The sequence below is a fragment of the Manacus vitellinus genome, unplaced genomic scaffold, assembly GCF_001715985.3.
Source record: "Manacus vitellinus isolate BGI_N305 unplaced genomic scaffold, ASM171598v3 scaffold_12_pilon, whole genome shotgun sequence".
NCBI lineage: Eukaryota > Metazoa > Chordata > Aves > Passeriformes > Pipridae > Manacus > Manacus vitellinus.
The window spans coordinates 10,125,961-10,144,208 of NW_021938949.1; the positions used below are offsets into that span (position 1 = coordinate 10,125,961).

An 18,248-nucleotide genomic window follows, 5' to 3' on the forward strand; every position below is an offset into this window, starting at 1 on the left:
AAGGGCGAAGAGGTTAATTACTCTCGCCTCTCCTGCCTTTCATTTTGTAACGAAAGTGAAAGCGGCGCGGGGTGCATGTTTGTGTTCCCGCACTGCCCCGTTTGTTTTGGCTCGGAGCGGCGTGTGCGGTGCCGGGATTTACCGGGATAGCCCCGCCCGGGCTGGTGCTGCAGGAGTTCCCTCTCGTTCCCCTGTGCCGCTGGGGTTTTCTTACAATCGCTGCTGAAAACGCTCGGGGTGTACTGAGATAAAGGCGCAGTCGCACGCCCTGGTCAGACGCGGTTCTGCGAACGGGATCTCGTGTCAAACCCTCCCGAGCAGTGATTTATTGTATGCAGAGCCGAGACCGACCATAAATATTTAGCTCCAGCTCGTAACTGATGTGCGTTGTGGCGAGACTGCAAAACAAATCTAAACAACGCCGGTGCAGCGCTCGAAATGGGAGGAAAGTAACTGTTTTATCTCGTTTACTCTTCGGTATCATACTGGGAGAAGTCTGTTATGGGAATAGCACAGGGAAATAACTCTCAATACACATGGCAGTGTAAATTTATGTTCAGCAGTGGTGCAGGAACACAACCTGTATGTACGTTGAACAATGGGCGAGGAAAAATATCAGTATCGATAGTTTTGTACAACTTTGTCGAAGAGATGTGGTGTCCAAATTAAGAATTATATTGACATATTTTGAAAAAGTGGGGAGTCTGAGTTATTCTTACCAGCAGTGATGCCTGCTGGTGTGTAGTGCGTGATATGTGGTAATGTGTTACTCGGTTGTCAAAATAAATTTAAAAATACATAAGGCTTCCCTCACTGGTCAGTATGAGGCCCAGGCTTTTTTTGTGATAACATTCTTCTGTTTGCTTTTCACTGCAGTGTCTTGATTCTGGTTTTTGTCCTGCAAATAAGTTTTAAATATGTTGTTGAAACCCCTTCCCTGGAGATGTCACTGGTATCTGCAATTTGAAGTCTGGATGTTACCTGAAAATCACTGAGCCCAAGAACTATCATCTTAGTCTTTCAAATGGACAAAGATGACTTAATTTTTCAGTGGAATAAGAATGAATTTTTCATTTTTGTGTATTATAATCTCACAAATGGAAAATGTGTATAGATTGGATTTTAAATTGAGAATTTACAGGGGGGAAAATCTAATTAAAGGCTTTGTGCATAATTTGTCTTTTGTGGGACTAGAAGTTCTCCAATTTACTGTGCTTTGTTTGATCTACCTGAATTTTTATCATCAGCAATCAAGTTGTACCATGAATCTGAAACTGCTTTATGCTTTGTTCTCTCAGATATTTCAGTATAACAAAGCAGCTTATGCTTTAAACCCTCAGTTAAGTTTATAGTTTCCCTAAACTTAAAAGGGCCCTACATGCTGTAGTAAGACAGTAGTAAAAATTTACATATAGAAATTGATAATATATTATGTAATTATTCAGCAGCTTACTATGCACACACAATTACACAAAGTTAAAGAGTTATCATCTCAAAACCTAATCAGCATTTTATAAAGTACTTAGTGTCTGTTATTGCCTTTGCACTTGAGGGCTGAGGATCTCTTTTGCTTTCTTTTGCATTCAGCATTTTCTTTTTATAGTTTACATTCCTCTGTTATTTTTCCCTGGCCAAACCTCCAACTCTACAGAAGTAGAACTGAAAAGGATGGTTTTTAATTCAACTTTTTGGTCGATAGTAAACATTGTAAATGTGATAGGTGCAAAATACCACAAGGAGTGCCGCCAAAATTCTATCCAAACAAATACTTCTTGGAAGGGCAGAAGAAATCCAGGTGGAAATAAATTTGCAAATGTTTTCTGGATCTCCTGTCCCAAGATTTCTCAGAGCTCTATCCCACCCTCTGTGTCTCAGAGGTGTGTGGTTCCCAGGAGCAAAAAGATGTTGGCCAAACAACTCCTCCTGGATCTCAACAGGCCGACACTTGAATGTGCCACAGCTCATTTTAAGAAGAAGGTCTTCATAACTATAATGGTTTAAAATCCCATGGAAGTGTAAGAAAGGCCATCAGTCACCAGCTCTGCTGAAGTTAAAAGTAATATCACTGCAGTTTTGATGGACAGTTCTACTTTGTGTGTTTAGTTTCATGTTGGGTGTGATTATTTTTGAGTTTTGGAGGTTTGTTTCTTGGTTTTTAATCATACTTAGCAGCTGCTTAGTTCTGCAAGTTCTTTGAGACTCAAAGGATTTCCAGTAGTCTTTTCTTTCTGGAATGCTTCTTGATGTTCCTTATGTCAAACAGAACTTTTGCCTTGTTACAGATATGAACAATGACCATAGTTAACAAGCCAAAATCCTCAAAGTCTAAAAAATCTTCATCAAGAAGGTCTGACAAATCTATGAAACCCCGTACTAAAAAAATGACGTCACGCACCGCGAGTTTGGGCCGGGTACCACCTACAGAAGATCCAAACAAAGTCTCTGTGGACAAAGGCCCTGGAGGGCATATTTATTGTAGATCATCTCAAAAATCAAAGCCTTTTGCCCAAAGAGATCTAGGTAAGTGTGTCTTCCCCCTGTTTTTTTTTCAAAACAAAACAAAAGTAGAAGCAGTTCTTAGTTGTTGCACTGCTGTAAAATGGGACCATGATGAACCAAGACTTTAGTGGCAGACTTCAATTTTGTGCATCCCCTGAGGCAACTGAAGGGACAAGTGTTGCAGAACTTCTTTGTAAATTAGTTTTGATCTCTTTACAATCAAATTAAGGGCAGCTTTTCATAATACATAGATTTACCCAGGTCTTTCCTGTTGTGCAGAGGAAAGTACATTTTTCCATGGCTACTCATGGCTTCCATTAATCAGAAGTCTTTGAATGATGATGCTGCTCAGGGAGAGATCTGGTATCTGTAGGGTTACTTTCTGTGCTACTTACTTGCTTAGTTTTCTGTCTCAGTTCTTACTGTATAATTACAAGTGTAAGTTTGTGGTTTAAGTTACAGTAAGGAAAAACCCAATAATTTAATTGATAAACAGATGAAAGAGTATAGATGTAAAGAAGCCTGATACTAAAATTAGAGTGTTAATTTGTCTTGCATTAGAAGAATTAAAACAGGTGAATAAACTGTTGTCCAAACCAGTGTGTTGACCAGCAGATTGAAATGGCATCATGTGTTGCTGTGTTTTGGAGCTGGTTCTTCAGGGTGCTCCTGCAGGATGCTACTCTTTAAATACCCTCTTCAAAACAAAACCAGTACATGTCTCTCCAAATACAATTTTGCAGTTGTTAATGACGGGATTGCTCCGCCACAAAGAATTCTTTTTCCACCTGAGAAAATCTGTATGGATTGGCAACAAACCCAGAGTGTTGGGGTTGGGCTGCAGAACCTCGGCAACACGTGTTTCCTTAATTCCACTCTCCAGTGTCTGACCTACACGCCTCCTCTTGCCAATTACATGCTTTCCCTTGAGCACACCAAGTCATGTGAGTATTTTCTAACATTATAAATCTGTTGGACAGCTCTGAAGGTGAAAGAAAATCAGTGGTTGCGTGAAGGAAATTCTTAGTTGTCCTATTTTAGCAGCAGAAGCAGGTTTTGAACGTGATCTTAAAGGTCTTTTCCAACCTAAACGATTCAGTGATTCTCTTAACAGGAGGCTCAGAATAGCAAATAAAGTGAATTTGTTAGTTTAATGTGCTGTGGTAAAACTTAAAGAAAAGATCATTTCTTGCTTCATGTGAATAATGAAGTACATTGTAAAGGAAGGCATTTGATGAACATTTGGCATTTAGGTTTCCTGCTGGCAGAAAGGTGATAAAATTTGGGATGTCTGCTTTGGAGATTCTTAGTCTTCACAGCCTGGATACTGTAATGCAGTAATACTGTGGTAGATTATATGTTCAGTGTTGACCCATTAAAAAAAAAAACCCAAACCCTAGAAAGCATTACAGGCTAATCTCTTATGAACTGAAATAGAAATTTTTAGGGGACTGTGTTAAAATTTAGACTGATTTTATTCTAAATAAAAGTTTCTATTTTTTAAACCCTTGAACTTGTGTTCTTGGAATTCCATTTTTCTGTTTGAATTTATTTAAGCCTAGGGGAGCCTCTTTTCATATCCATATGTATACTTTCTAGTCTGATATCTTAGTATTTATTCCTAGAAATTTAATTATGTATTGTTCCCATATATAAAAATTATTTCAGTTAAGAATCATGGAATGCTTTGAGTTGGAAGGAACCTTAAAAATCATTTGGTTGCAACCCCCTGCTGTGGGCAGGGATACCTTCCACTGGGAATGTTCAAGGTCAGGTTGGGTGGGACTTTGAGCAACCTGGTCTGTCTGTGATTTTATGCTTTTTATTCTGTACAGTTCTGCATAATAAAATGCCACAAAAATGTTGGGGTATTGGCACCTTAGGACAAGAGACTGTAGCTTGGAGAGTGGATATTGCACCTCTAACTTAAAGACTTATTTTGGAGGGAGGTTTTTTGTAGCAATGCATATTTGACTAGACTGCAACACTTTCTTCTCTCACTGCTCAGGTCATGTAGAAGGATTCTGTATGATGTGCACAATGGAAAGTCACATCAACCAGGTCCTGTGTTGCTCTAATAATGCCATCAAACCTACATCTGTTATCAATGGCCTTAAAAGTAAGTAATTTAGTGTAGTTTTATTTTTTCTAATTTTTCCAATTTTCTGAAGAGGTATTTGATGCATATAAATAATTTTGATACTTTAAAGAAGAGGTATTTTAGAAATACTTGGTTTTTTTCATTCTATAAGAGATAAATAATAATCTTCTTGTTTATTAGGAATAGGAAAACATTTCCATTTTGGCAGTCAAGAGGATGCACATGAATTCTTATGCTTCACTGTTGATGCTTTACAGAAAGCTTGCTTGAATGGAAGCACCAAGTAAGCACAAACAAATTAACTTTTAAATGTTCCCTAACCTCTCTTACTCCTTTATTTACTATCACAAATTAAAAATCTATGTCCTTGGTTTGCATAAAAAATGTTTGAGGGGTTAACTCTGTGCCTTCAGTCTTCTGAGGTCTGACTCTACTTTATTTCCAGATTGGACAGATCTTCTCAAGCCACCACACTTATTTATCAAATATTTGGAGGATATCTACGATCCCGAGGTACTTTTAAAAAAATTTACTGTCTTTTGAACTGATCTGTGTCTGTTTGTCCTAAAGGAGTTTGTAGCTTGACTAAACTAGTATGTATTAATAATTTAAATTAGCAGGGGGTCCTTCAGCTGTTGTTAAGCCTTTGTATTTTGGTTGCAGTGAAGTGCTTGAACTGCAAAGCAGTGTCGGACACGTACGAGCCGTTCCTCGACGTCACCTTGGATATAAAGGTGAGATGTTCTGGGAGGGTGGGTCGAGAAGTGTAAGGACTTGTAGAGCTTTGTAAAATAAGGTCATTTTGCATAAAAACATATATTACTGGAACAAAAGAGCTTGGGAGTGGATGGGAGTGGGTTGGACTCTGTTGTTCTGTGGAAGCCATGTAAATGGTCTCCATGTTTGTATTGGATTTAAGCTGGAAAAATAATTATTATATCTACACAAACAGTGATGCTATCATAGTTCTCAATTATTCTACTTCAATGTACATCTATTGTTAGACTGATGGGTTGATTGTTCTCGTTACTGATGCCAAAGCATACCACAGATGCTGTCTGTGGCATTGCAGAATTTATTTATTTTGAAGTAGAATCATTTTCATATGAGGTAAATGCTCAGTGTACTGTTTCTGCCTCCTTCTTCACAGTGTTTGCTGGTTCACAATAGGTCACTCAAGTATGAACTAGCAAGGTTCTCTTGTAAAGTGCTAGTTAAGTGTTTGAAATTTTGCATTTCTTGTGACTTAGTGCTCTAATCTCTTACTCATCCAGGCAGTTACATCTGTCACCAGAGCTCTAGAACAATTTGTGAAACCGGAACAACTGGATGGTGAAAACAGCTATAAATGTAGCAAGTAAGACTATTATTAATTACACCTTAATACAAGATATGTGTTTAATGCAGTGCAGAACTTAGAGCAGAAGTTCTCTTTTGACTTTGTTTGCAACATGATAGTGAGACTTGGCTCTGTTTCATTTTATTTTGTTGTACAACAAATACACTGAAATTGTTCAAAGCTTGGGAAATAAGGCATTTGTTTCTAAGTGAGTAATTTGTGTGTTTCTGTTTGAATATTTGGAAATATATTGTAAGAATTGTGGCCATTAGCTCACATTAGACTTTTATTCCTAGTCTTGTCTACACTGGGGCTTGTCAGCCTTCCTAAGTGTGGAGTTGTACTTTGAAATATGGCCAGAAGATAAAGGGAATGTCTGATCAGTAGTGGTGAGCTGGAGCACGGAGCTGTGGGCAAGGATTTGGGGTGGGAGGTCACACCAGCTTCCTGAAGGTCCTGGTGTTCCCTGTGGGACAAATTGAGGTTGGGTCTTGGTGATTGTGAACAGACTTGGTGACAATCAACCTCTGTGGGCTCATGGAACAGTGTCTTGCACAATTCTGGAATTGTGACACCTGTGGATGACTTCTGTCTGAAATGAGCCACCCTAAACCTGACCTGTGCTTAGTGAAAGCTGTGGAGTTCAGATGTTCTGTGTGCTCATCAATGTGGAAAATGTTCCAACATATGTAAGAGCACTGAACACTTGTGTAAGGTATTTTGGCAAAACAAGTTAGTTATTCAAATGTAAACTCAGAAAAGCAAAGACCACCAGGCTTGGTTCTGTAACATTCCTGTCTGATCCTTCAAAATGAAAAATGTAATCCTGCTTTTTGTTGTTGGAAAACTTTAGTTAATTAGCACATCTGAATGCAGATGTTGAATAAAGAGCATCCAACGGGCTATTGCACCACTTTAATCCCAGGTTCATTTTACTCTGTGGATCCCAGCAAGCAACATGTAATATTTGAGTAATTCCCAGAGTTTCCAGATTATGGCTGAGGATGAGTAATATAACTGTAATAAGCACCTCACATCTGAATTTCATGATCCTTCATTGATGTGGGGGGTGAGGAGTTTAGTCATGCATAAACCCAGATGTTTCAGTCTTTTTGTGAGTTCAAAAAAAAGTTTAAAAAGGTTTGGTGTATGTACAGTATCATTTCCATTCCTGGTAAACTATTATATTACTTTACAGTTTTTTCTAATTGATGTTTTCCTTTTATTTCCTACCATGATTTCATGATTTTTTTCTAATAAAGATTACTGCCTGAAAACTTTGTCTCTAATTACAGGTTTCATAGAATTGTATAAACCACTTTCTTTTTTTTAGTTATTTTGGGTGGGTCTCTTGGTTTTGTTCATAGGCTTTCTCCATCAGTTTGGAATTCTCAGCCTTGTGTTTTGACATCAGAGTTTGAAAAGAGGCTATTTAATTCTTTCTGATTGTTAACTCTCAACAGGATTTTTCTTGACAATGCCAAGTGACACGTTTCAGTCTTTGTCTGTGCTAGTGGTTGCATTTCAGGATTTACTCTGTACCTCCTGCCTTTGAATGCAACCAATAAGATGAGTAATTTTGTTTTGAAGGACTGCAGATGGATTCAGTGTCTTTCCAGACAACCTCAGTACATGAAATCTTAACACTGCCCAATTGTCTCCTGCAGAATGTTTCCTTCCAGTGATTTTTTTTTTGTTGTTGTTAAATTTTGATTTGTTTTTACATTTTTAACAGCCTTACCTTTTTGGCATAAGAAAGGTTCAGGCATTTCTTTGGCTATCAAAAGATAATGTTCTAAATCCTTTATTCTTTGTTCTGTAGAGCTGTCCTCTTATATCCTGCTTTTTTTTCTCTGTTAAAGCTGAAATACAATGTATGGATTTATGAAAAGATCTAACATATTATGCAAGTAAATGTCATTCAAATAGCATAAGCATGTGTGAGGGATGAAAACTTATTCAACTTTTGGGTGGGAAAAGAATATACTGTTAAAAACTTGTCTGTGCTTGTTTTTAAGGTGTAAAAAGATGGTTCCAGCATCCAAGAGATACACGATACATCGCTCTTCCAATGTCCTCACAATATCACTGAAAAGATTTGCAAATTTTACAGGTGGAAAGATCAACAAGGTATGTTTACAGCTGTAATGCTGCTTTACCTTCTTGGAATGGAACATTTCCCAAAGATGAACACTCATTTTAAAGTTGTTCATGTTTTCAGGCAGTGACTATAGTGGAAGAAAAGTCAATATAACAACTAGGACTCCTTCATTTTTTAATAGTGATAAAGTTCCTGTGTGACCATAGGAACATACCTTGAAGAGCTAATTCTGTAGAAAAGAGGTCCCTGCAACTTAAATTATTAAATGAGAATAGGTATTTTTAAGTGAATCAAAAAATATATTCATATAATCCTAGTCTGTGTTTTTAGAAGTGTTTTTTTCAGGCTATTCCATGAATTATTTCAGGATAATTTTTGAATCTTCTTTGTCTGTGTTTAGGATGTAAAATACCCTGAATATTTGGATCTTCGAGCATATATGTCCCAATCCATTGGAGAACCTCTCATCTATGCTTTATATGCAGTTCTTGTACATAGTGGCTTCAACTGTAATGCTGGGCACTATCTCTGCTTCATAAAGGTAGATACAGCTCCATTTCTAGCAGGGGAAAATCTCTGCTGGCAAAGAAATTAAAATGTTACTGGTAACATTTCGAGGGGAAAAGATTGCATTATGTGTTCTGTTTGCTTTGTTGGGGTATGTTTTGTTCTGTGGTGTTCTATCTGTGATGTCCTTTGGAACACATGCAGTTCATCTGAAGATACATTATCTCTGTTTGCAGGCTGGTAATGGACTTTGGTATCGAATGAATGATGCCTCAGTAGAACTTTCTGATATCAAAACAGTTCTCAATCAGCAAGCTTACGTGCTTTTTTATATCAGGTAATAACAACCACTAACACAAACCACATTTTTACTGTCAAATTACTTTTTAAGTCTTTTCACCCCTAGGAAAATATTCCTATTTGTACAATTCACTTCTGTCTAACTGGGAATTCCCCATGTCATTTATTTAAATATCTTTTATTGCTTGGCCTTAAACTTCTGCACTTGTGTGTCCTGCTCTATATCTGCTCTTTGTAGCTGGCTAATTTAAAACAGAGGAGAAATGATGGCCACAGGTGATGTAAGGCCGAGTTACTGCTCTGAAAAGGCTGTCGTCGTAGGAAGACCATTACCTAATTTTCAGTTTGCAGTCTTGGCTAAATCTTTTGTATATGTCTTCCATGTCATATACACTGCTCCTGTGAAATGATAGGATGGGGTTTAATCCACGAATGGGCTGAAGGAAAAGCTCTGAGCTGAGCTCTCTGCTTTTGCTCCAGGCGCTACGACTTGACGCTGGGGGAACGCGCTTTTTACCTGCCGGCGCCGTCGTACCCCCGCCCGTTCCTGGGCCAGCGGGGAGCCAACAGCAAACAGCCTGGATTCATGGGACCACGGCTTCCTCCTCACATGATCAAGGTAATTAGGGGGGGGGCAGATAATGGCACCAAATTATGGTGGGGTTTGGTGTGGAGTGGGTTTTTTTGTTGTTTTATTTTCCCTTCCGCGCTGCAGCTTCTTCACAGCCCTCCGTGCTGCAGCCAGAGTTGCTCCAACAGTGGCTAATCCTGAATTGTGCAGCCATGCTGCTTCACTACTTTATCCTCCCAACTCAGCTTTCTAAAGCACTGAGAGCCATGCTCCTGAGACGATTTAAGTGGTCTATTAATGCTTAAATAATTTAAATTTAAAAAGTAAATATCCCCCAGCCCGCCCCCATCAGTGTCACTTTAGTTGAAACAGTGAAAAGAGAGAGTCTTGTTCCTGATTACCAGAAGAAATATTCCAGTGTTGTCAGGGAATGTTTAAAGAGGAAAATAAGTATTTTTTGAAATAGCTTTAGTCAATGTTAAGTTGCTTGAGTGGGTTTCAACAATGATGCTCATTTGATACCAATATGCAGTTAACCAGAGGCAGGAATTAAACACACTTGTTGGACTCGCACTTGTATTGGAAAGGGGGGTTTTTTTTAGGTGTTGAAGCAATTTGTAGAAGTGTATAGTAGGAGAATTTGATGTTTTAAAACTTTCATTGCTGTGTGTTTGAACATACCCATTTTGCAATGTCTTTAAATGCAGAGTTCAAGTCGTTTAAATGGAAATGGACCCTTAAAAGAGGATCCCAGTGCAGTTGGTGTGGCTGTAAAAAGGCCTTCATCAGCTCCACCAACAGCCTGTGTTCAAAACTGGGCCATTTCCAGGCCTTCAATGACTGACCCGTCAAAAAACCAGAAGATCACTATCAGTATTCACAACAAACTGCCTGCACGTCAGACTGTGCCCCCGCTGGAGTGTCCGAGCAGTGCTGGGGAGGACGAGGAGCTGAGCAAGCCTGTCCCTTCATCCACAGTTACAAACTCCTCCGCAGCAGAGCCTACCTCAAATCTCTCCACAATGGCAGTCCCTGCTAATGTCTCCAAACAGGAAGTTCCTGATGAAATCTTTGTGGAGCCAGCAGTGAATGGAAACCCCAAGCTGGGTTCTGAGAACATAGTCCCTTACGGTGCAGAACCTTCAGGAAAACCGGAGGAGTCGAAGGGCTTGTTTAAAAGGAATTGCAACGTGCTCTCTTCCAATGGAATCCTGATTGGGAAGGTGGTCCGTACGCTGCATAATTCCCATTCGTCCTGCCCGAACGCTGAAGAAAGATCCCAGCACGAGCTGCCAAAAATTGATTCCCTAAATGGTGCTATTAGTTTAGATAATGAATATAAAGAAAATGGACTGAAACTTGACGATTCCACTTGCCAAGTCCAACCTGTTAAACCCTCTGAGATGTTCTTTCCTAAAGCAAACGGAGTGCTGGAAACGGTGAGTTACATTTGTCCCATCTGGACTTTCTCACCTGTGATATGTTCTGTGTTCAGCAGCATTACAGTGTTCCTGAGTCATGTGCAATACCAAGAAAACCCACGGCACGAATTTCATCCTAACCCTCTGTGCTGTGATCCCACTGGAGTTGCAGAGCTGAGCTGTCAACATAAGAGAAGTTCAGCTGAGATAATGCTCCATAAGCTTCATAAAATATAATTGGGGGGGAGTGGGATGATGTGTAAAATGAGGACAGCACAGGTAACTCAGGGTGCTCTTGTTTAACATCTAGTGTTGAAATTTTGCAAAAAACAGTTTTCTACTAAAAAGAGCTTTTCTTTTTCTGTTTGTTAACTTCTGTGTTTTAATTGTAGATGCCTAAAGCTTTGTCACCCGATCCTCAAGGTATCTTAGACTCTCTCACATACAGCCAGTTGAACAGCTTGTCAGAGGAAAAAAGGTAAAATGAGTACACTCTGTTTAAAAGAAGGTTTCATATAAGTTTATCATTATTTTACCTCTCTACTAATACTACTTAATAGAAAGATTTCATCAGTACAGAGAATTCCATGCTGCACATGTAGCATTGCAAACATCAGCACTGGGCACACATTATTCTGATACTAAACACTGGCAAATGCCTTTTGGAAGACTTTTATAGAATGTTTTTACATTTTCCTTCCATTGTCTGAAATACTTTTTCTATTCCTCTTTTCCACCCTAGGATGAGTGAATGTACATTCCCACCATCTGTTCTCCCATTTGGGGGAGAGTGGGAAATCTGTGTGTTTATTTATTTTTTTCTCAAGGGGGGGGAGATGGATGTGTTGGGTGTGGTTTTTTAAGGTAATACTTGCAGAATTGAGAGAAGAAAAACACTTTCCCTGGGAGCTGAGAAAGGTGTAAGAAAGGTTTCTAAAGGGCATGTGTTGCAGAGTTTGGCATTAGCCACCAATTTTTTTTACTTAAATAATAACATTTCTGTTTTAGATGGACTTTTTCAAGTTGAAAATATGTTCTTGTTTTGTGCAGTGTATCTGGACCTCAGAAATCTTCTGAGAATGATGGTCTTATGGAAACCGTAGTCATGGAAGCACTGTTTGCTTATGAAGAATCCAGGAAGGTTCCTTCCAATTTTAGCTGTGAGGTTGAGAAACTTTTTACTCAACCAGATTCTGAAACCATTTTTACCAAAGAAAAAGTTGCTGAAAGTATTATAACAAAAGCTGATAATGCACATCTCAATATCAATGGTCAGCACAAGGTCAGGAAAAAATCCTTGGACACTGAAGATGAATTCCTTGGGCAGCGTGAGTGTGAAGACATCAGAGACGAAGACAAACCAAGAAGATCAAAAGAACCTGAACTCATTTCAAAAGAAAATCCTTTGTACATCAAAGGGTCTCCTGAGAGCAAAGAGAAATTAGGGCAAACTTCCTCTGTGAAGCCTGACATTGAATGTAGTTCTAAAAAACTTGCATCTCTAGATATTACAGATAAATGCCAAGATACAAAGGACATTTCTAATAATTATGTAGAGGTACCACCTGTCAATGACTCTTCCATTACAAAGCTGGATAAAGTATTGGAAAGCCAATTTTCTAGAGCAGATGAGGGACTGAGTAGTAAAATATGCGAAGAAGAGAAACATATGAAAAAAAATAAGAAAAAAATACATGACTCTAAAAGAACTGACAAAGAGCACTACCGGAGGAAGAGAGAGAACTCAGACACTGAGGAGAGGGAGAGGCAAAGCAGGAGCAAAACAGATGAACATTCCCACAGGAGGAGGAGCTCTCGTAGTGTGGACACAAACAAGCAGAGTCGTCACAAGCAGGAATATTGCAGTGAGAGCAAGTACAGATCTTCCCATAACGAAAGGAACAGTCCAAGCAATGGCAGAAGCTCAGGGAAATACTCTCGTTACAGATCCCGAAGCAGAGAAAGGACAGAACAAGACAGGAACAGGTATTACTATTCCAAAGGGGAGAGGGCTTGGAATAGAGAAAGGTACTACCAAGATGAGCCACGGAGATGGGAAAAATGCAGATACTACAATGATTATTATTCCTCCCATGGAACAAGGGATGGTAGAGAGAGGAAGTCCTCTCATTGTGATAAAGACTATGACAAATTGAGCCAAGCTTACAGCAGGTCACACAAGGATTATCATTGCAAAAGCAGGTGGGCTCACAACCCACTCTCTCGAGAGGAGGATTTACATCACTTCAGCAGCCACAGAGCAAACCTACATCACTGTTCAGTACCTCAGCAGCATCCTGACAAATACTCCCGTGACAGGCACGCGCTCCCACCCCTGCCAGCACATTCACACCTTGAGGACTCTTCCCGGGAAAATGAAAAACTAAGGAACAGCAAAAGAAGATACTCCCACCAAGAGGAAAGTGGAAGTGACATAGAAAAGAAATGCAGAAAGATAGATGACCAAAGAATCAAAAAGTATAAGAAGGTCAAGAAGAAAAAGAAGTCCAAAGATAAACATCGAGAGAAGGATTACAAGTAAGCAAGGATTCCAGCATAATCAGCAATTTTTTTCCTAATTATTTTCTGGGTATTTCTCATGTCTGCCTTTTTTTCCATTGTTTCTAAGTTATTTTTCTATCATAACGTGACGGGATCATGTCATTAGGTTGGTCAAGTGAAGATAGGAAAGATATTGCTGAATTGTGATAGGACACTAGAGCTGGACATTGTAGTCAGAGTAACATCTGCACACGGTTTTTGATTAGGCTACAAATTGAATTTTTTTTTTTTAATTCCCCATATTCCACAACTAGCCCCTGTTAATGATTTGTGTACAAACCAGGAGCTGTTCTGAGGGCTTAAGTTTGCTGCATCTAAAGTAACTTAGATGTGCAAAAATGACCACAAAATACGCTGCAAGTCGTCACCTGTGGTAAAATAAATAACATTTCATATATACATCAAGTGCCACATCTGTCTCTCTATTTTTAACTTGCATGTTTCCTTCAGACTTTATGATTTGGATTGCTCTGTGCTCCACTTTGACAATGACAATCGCAAACATAAGAAAAAGAAGAAAAAGAAGAAGCACGACAGGAAACTGAAAGACTTATTGGAATATTTAGATCCTCACTTCCAGAAGAAAACATGGGAGAAGAAGGAAGAATCCCGTCCTCCAGATGACCATTTATGTGAGCAATACAGAAGCCAGGGCAGTAAACAACCCTACAAGGAAGAGAAGCCTTCTGGTGCAGGTGACAGCAAGAAATACAGCTCCATGGCATCCCATGAGTATGTCAGAGGTAAGGAAGCCCAGGGTGTTGGCAGGACTCCTTTTAATTCAGAACAATCTTTAAATGCTTCTGTGACAAAATCTCTGCTTTATATATCATGGCTTCCAAACAATATCGTGGCAGGGGGGTTGGAAATAGATGATCTTTAAGGTCCCTTCCAACCCAAACCATTCTGTGATTTAAATAAAATACTGTGTCCAGCTATTCCATAGCACAGAAACTGCTGGTTGCTTATCAGAGTAACAGAAATTGGTGATAATGCTGTGGTTCAGGGGTAGCTCTGCCTCCTCCTAAGCACAACTGTCAACCCTCCAGAGGACACCTCACAATTTAACACCTGGGGAGTATGTTAAATTCCTATTTTATGTAGTTGTGGGGTTTTTCTGTTAGTATTGGCTTAAAAATACATAGAAGTAGGCTGATGAAGCAGCTCTTTCCCAATTTTTAATATTTTAAAAGAAGTCTGTTTGGTACTTCTCATAAAAAAACTAAATACAGACTTGAATGCCTGACTGAATTCACACTGAACTCCCAGCTGTTGCTTGTCATAATCTTGACTTGGGCTCTCAGTAGATAAATGAATTAAATTAATTAGCTCTAGAATTATGCAATGAAGAAGACTGCACACTGCAACAAATGCAACATCTAAAATCAAACTTGACAGCATCTCCCATGAAATTTTTTCTGAAGTGTTTGTTGTAGAAATAAAACCTTTTAAAATACCTGTTATCTGACATAAACCAGTTCCAGTTACTGATATATAAAAACCAGAACAATCCCCCAGCTATCTATTTTGCACATGGATATCTGAAGTAATCCCTGAACAAGACAACTCACTATCCAAAAGCAAGTTTTATTGTTACATTTTCTACATTTTACACCTAACCACAGTTTAAGAATTGGGTTAATGGTCAGTGACAATCCTGTTCATTACTAGTCCAGTGTTAAAAATGTCATTGTGGCTGAATGCATTTTGCTATTCAGAGAAGTTTAATCCTGAAAGAGATTTTAATTTTCCAAAATTTCATGTGGTTTCCACATTGAGGTAAATTGCCACAGTCAGTAGATTCCTGCACTGAAAAGTTTGCTCAAGGCAAAGAGGAAATGCACTTGTGGAAAACTGATTGTCTTTTAGGACATAAGCAATCAAAAGTGTCATTCTGAAAATACAGCGTGGAGGGGAAGCTGATTGTTCACCTGTTATTCCTTAACAAGGAAAATTTAAGAAGGACTGAACTGAGGTCTTTCAAATACTAATGTTGTAAAAATAGACCTTTTTTATTATACTGATATCAAAATAACCCTTATTGCACTAAAAGTGTCTCAGTTGTAGCTGATAAATCAGGAACTAAACAGAGTAAAATGCATGTGCTCAATACTGGTTTGGCTCCAGGGAGTTCTCTGGCCAGCAGATGGCAAACTTGGGTTTTTCTAAAGCAGTCTGAAGTACAGTGATTGTGCAATAATCTCATTGCACAAGTCCTGGGGCAGTGAGATTGCTGGGCTGTGGGGGTGAAGGAGGTGTTTGTTCATTGCTCACAACACAAGGGGGAGAGGAGGGCTGGGAGAAGCAATTTTTGTAAGTCTTGAGAATTTTAGCATTTCATCAAATCCATGGATCCTAATTAGCTGCTTCTTGCATGAGGTCAATATTCTTTTTAAAAAATGGGTCTCAAGTAAGATTCTCTGCATGATGGAATCCAGTTTGAAAGGAGGCCACTGTGGCAGTGTGTTTTTGGAGAGTGTTGAACCTCAAACAAGGTAGGGACAGGCAAGGAGCCACTGAGAAGGAATTGTGAGTTGTGCCCTTTCACCAGGACTCGAGTTACTTCGAATCCATTAATAAGGATGGAAACAGTGCTAAGTTGTGGTGAAAGACAAAATCATACAGGATGGGGAAGGAGCAGCTCTAAAGCAGTTATTTCCTACATCCTTACCTGTTCTCTCCAGCAGGTTTCTGCAGGCTCTGTTTGTGTGGGTAGGGTTGGGTCAGCCTGACCACAGTGATGCTGTCTGTGTAAAGCTTCAGCTAAACTCCATTTACCTGAGGTCCAGCACTTGCTATTAAAGCAGGTGGCTCTGTCCTAGTGCTCTGAAACAGGTCACCATTCTTAGCCTAGAACTGAAACAGGGTCAGTCTGTGAGAGTTGGATCCTGTAGGCACAGAGCAGATGGAGCTGGGGGCAGCTCTGAACCTTCTGTTAGAAATCAAGCCACTGAGCCCCAGTTTTATGTTCAAGGCCATGACAGGGACTGACCTTGCTTCCTTTTGCCTTTCAGATGTGGAGCTGACTGATGAAAGCCTTCAATACTCAGACTAAACCCACCACCAAACCCAATGACTTCTTCCCATCAAACCCAGCAACCCTTTACCTTCAAAAATCAACGACTTTTTATCATCAAAACCGACGACTTCTTACCTTCAAACCTGACATTACCAATATTGACCATCAAAACTTAAAATTTATTATCAAAACAATTACCATCAAGACAAAAATCCAGTCATAAGTGGTGCTTAACATTTCTGTACAGATTTTACCATATAAGAACTTTTTTTTAGTTTTTAACTTGAGACTTTCTTTTTTAAAATATACTTCTAATCCAAAAGGGTGAAAACTTTTTACAACTGCTGAACATTGTAAATTACCACATAAATATCTCACTGAGGTGAGATAATGCCCTGGAATAGACCATCTCAAATGCTGCTTAATTACAGACTCAGGTTGACTTTATGTTATTCATGTAATGTTACTCCAAGTTAAGACATCTGGTGCAAGAGCGACCAGGAAGTATAAAAATTGCAACTGACAGTCTGTATATTTAATTTAAAGACTTATTTAAAACTTCACAAGTTTTGCAAGAGCTTCATTTTTATTTTTTTCTGTGGTCTGACACTAGAAACTAATTTACTTCACATTTGAGTTATATTCAAGATCTGAAGAAAATCTTCTGGTTTTCAACATTGTGAAACAACAAATATGCAGTTCTGAATGTATCTCTCAAGACTATTTGTATATTGTTCCATATGTTTTTATTACATTTTCTTAATATACTGTCATTTGTCTTAAGTCTCAGTTGTCTGTTTTGTCTCTCTAAAGTGTCTAGTTACAGACAAATTCATACTGTGATTTTTATTTTTATTATTAAATGCTATCAAACTGTGATGCACTTATTATTCACTGGTCCTGCATCAGGAGATGAGTGGGGAACCTGTATTAAATACAGTTCATCTGAATAATCTGTCTGGTTTATACAAGCTGTGTTGTTCAGAGATGTCTAAAAGTTTGATCTTTGTTTTTTTAAAGATAAAAAACACTTGCCCCACTGTAAATATATAGCATGTAAAATTTATATAGTATATAAATACAGCAAAGTTAAAATGGATTTTTACTTGAGTTTTACTTGAGTTATTTAACATGCACTGTGTCCTGGGAGCTGGCAGAGCGTGGTCGATTCTCGAGGAGTCCCATCTTCCTCTCAGTGTAGGGGAGAAGATGCTGCCGGTGTGACCCAGAGAAGATCAGTAACCTGGGACTGCAGCTGCCTAGACAAGGATGCAGAAGCCTTTCTCCTCTGAACTTAAAAGCTTCCCAAGCCAGGCACAGGCTGGGAGCTCAGCAGTAGCTTTTTATGGTGTGCGACACTAAAAAACAGAAAAAGAAGGAGCGAGGTTAATGTTTTACTAAATACTTCATCTTTGGTACATGGAGAACACCGTAAAGCCAACAAACCATAAGTGTACCTGCATAATGTTCCTATGGCAACAGTTATGTGACGTTACATAAAGTAACATGGCAAAGTAACCAACATACCTGTCCTGTATCTGGCTTTTTTTTCCTCTTTTGTCCTCTGGCTCCGAGGTTTGGTGTCTTGTCCTTTGTCCGATGAGTAACTCCGGCACAACTGTGTCAAAGCAGCTGAAGTGGTGACTTGTACCTGGTTCAGAGCCCCAGAGGCAACAACTGCCCCACCTGGCTCTGGAGCAGCACAGGGAGGGCCCTCGGTGACACTTCCCTGAGAGCTGAGGAGCAGCATCAGCTCTTTCTAATTGAGGAAATTAATTAATCTACCTGAGGAGAAGAGAGCTGATTTCCCCCCCTTGCATTTGACTGA

At 39.2% G+C, this 18,248-nt stretch overlaps 1 protein-coding gene across 1 annotated transcript; it reads left to right on the forward strand.

The window, feature by feature from the left end:
* The first annotated feature begins 2,211 nt into the window (after positions 1-2,211).
* Positions 2,212-17,934, forward strand: USP42 (ubiquitin specific peptidase 42). Its single transcript, XM_008928017.3, has 16 exons — positions 2,212-2,520; positions 3,243-3,443; positions 4,508-4,618; positions 4,781-4,883; positions 5,046-5,113; positions 5,264-5,334; positions 5,875-5,957; positions 7,958-8,069; positions 8,441-8,581; positions 8,784-8,884; positions 9,328-9,466; positions 10,126-10,857; positions 11,232-11,317; positions 11,890-13,377; positions 13,852-14,144; positions 16,416-17,934. Exons 1-16 carry the CDS (start codon positions 2,292-2,294, stop codon positions 16,454-16,456), a joined length of 3,999 nt encoding a protein of 1,332 aa, XP_008926265.1. The 5' UTR covers positions 2,212-2,291; the 3' UTR covers positions 16,457-17,934.
* Positions 17,935-18,248: the final 314 nt, after the last annotated feature.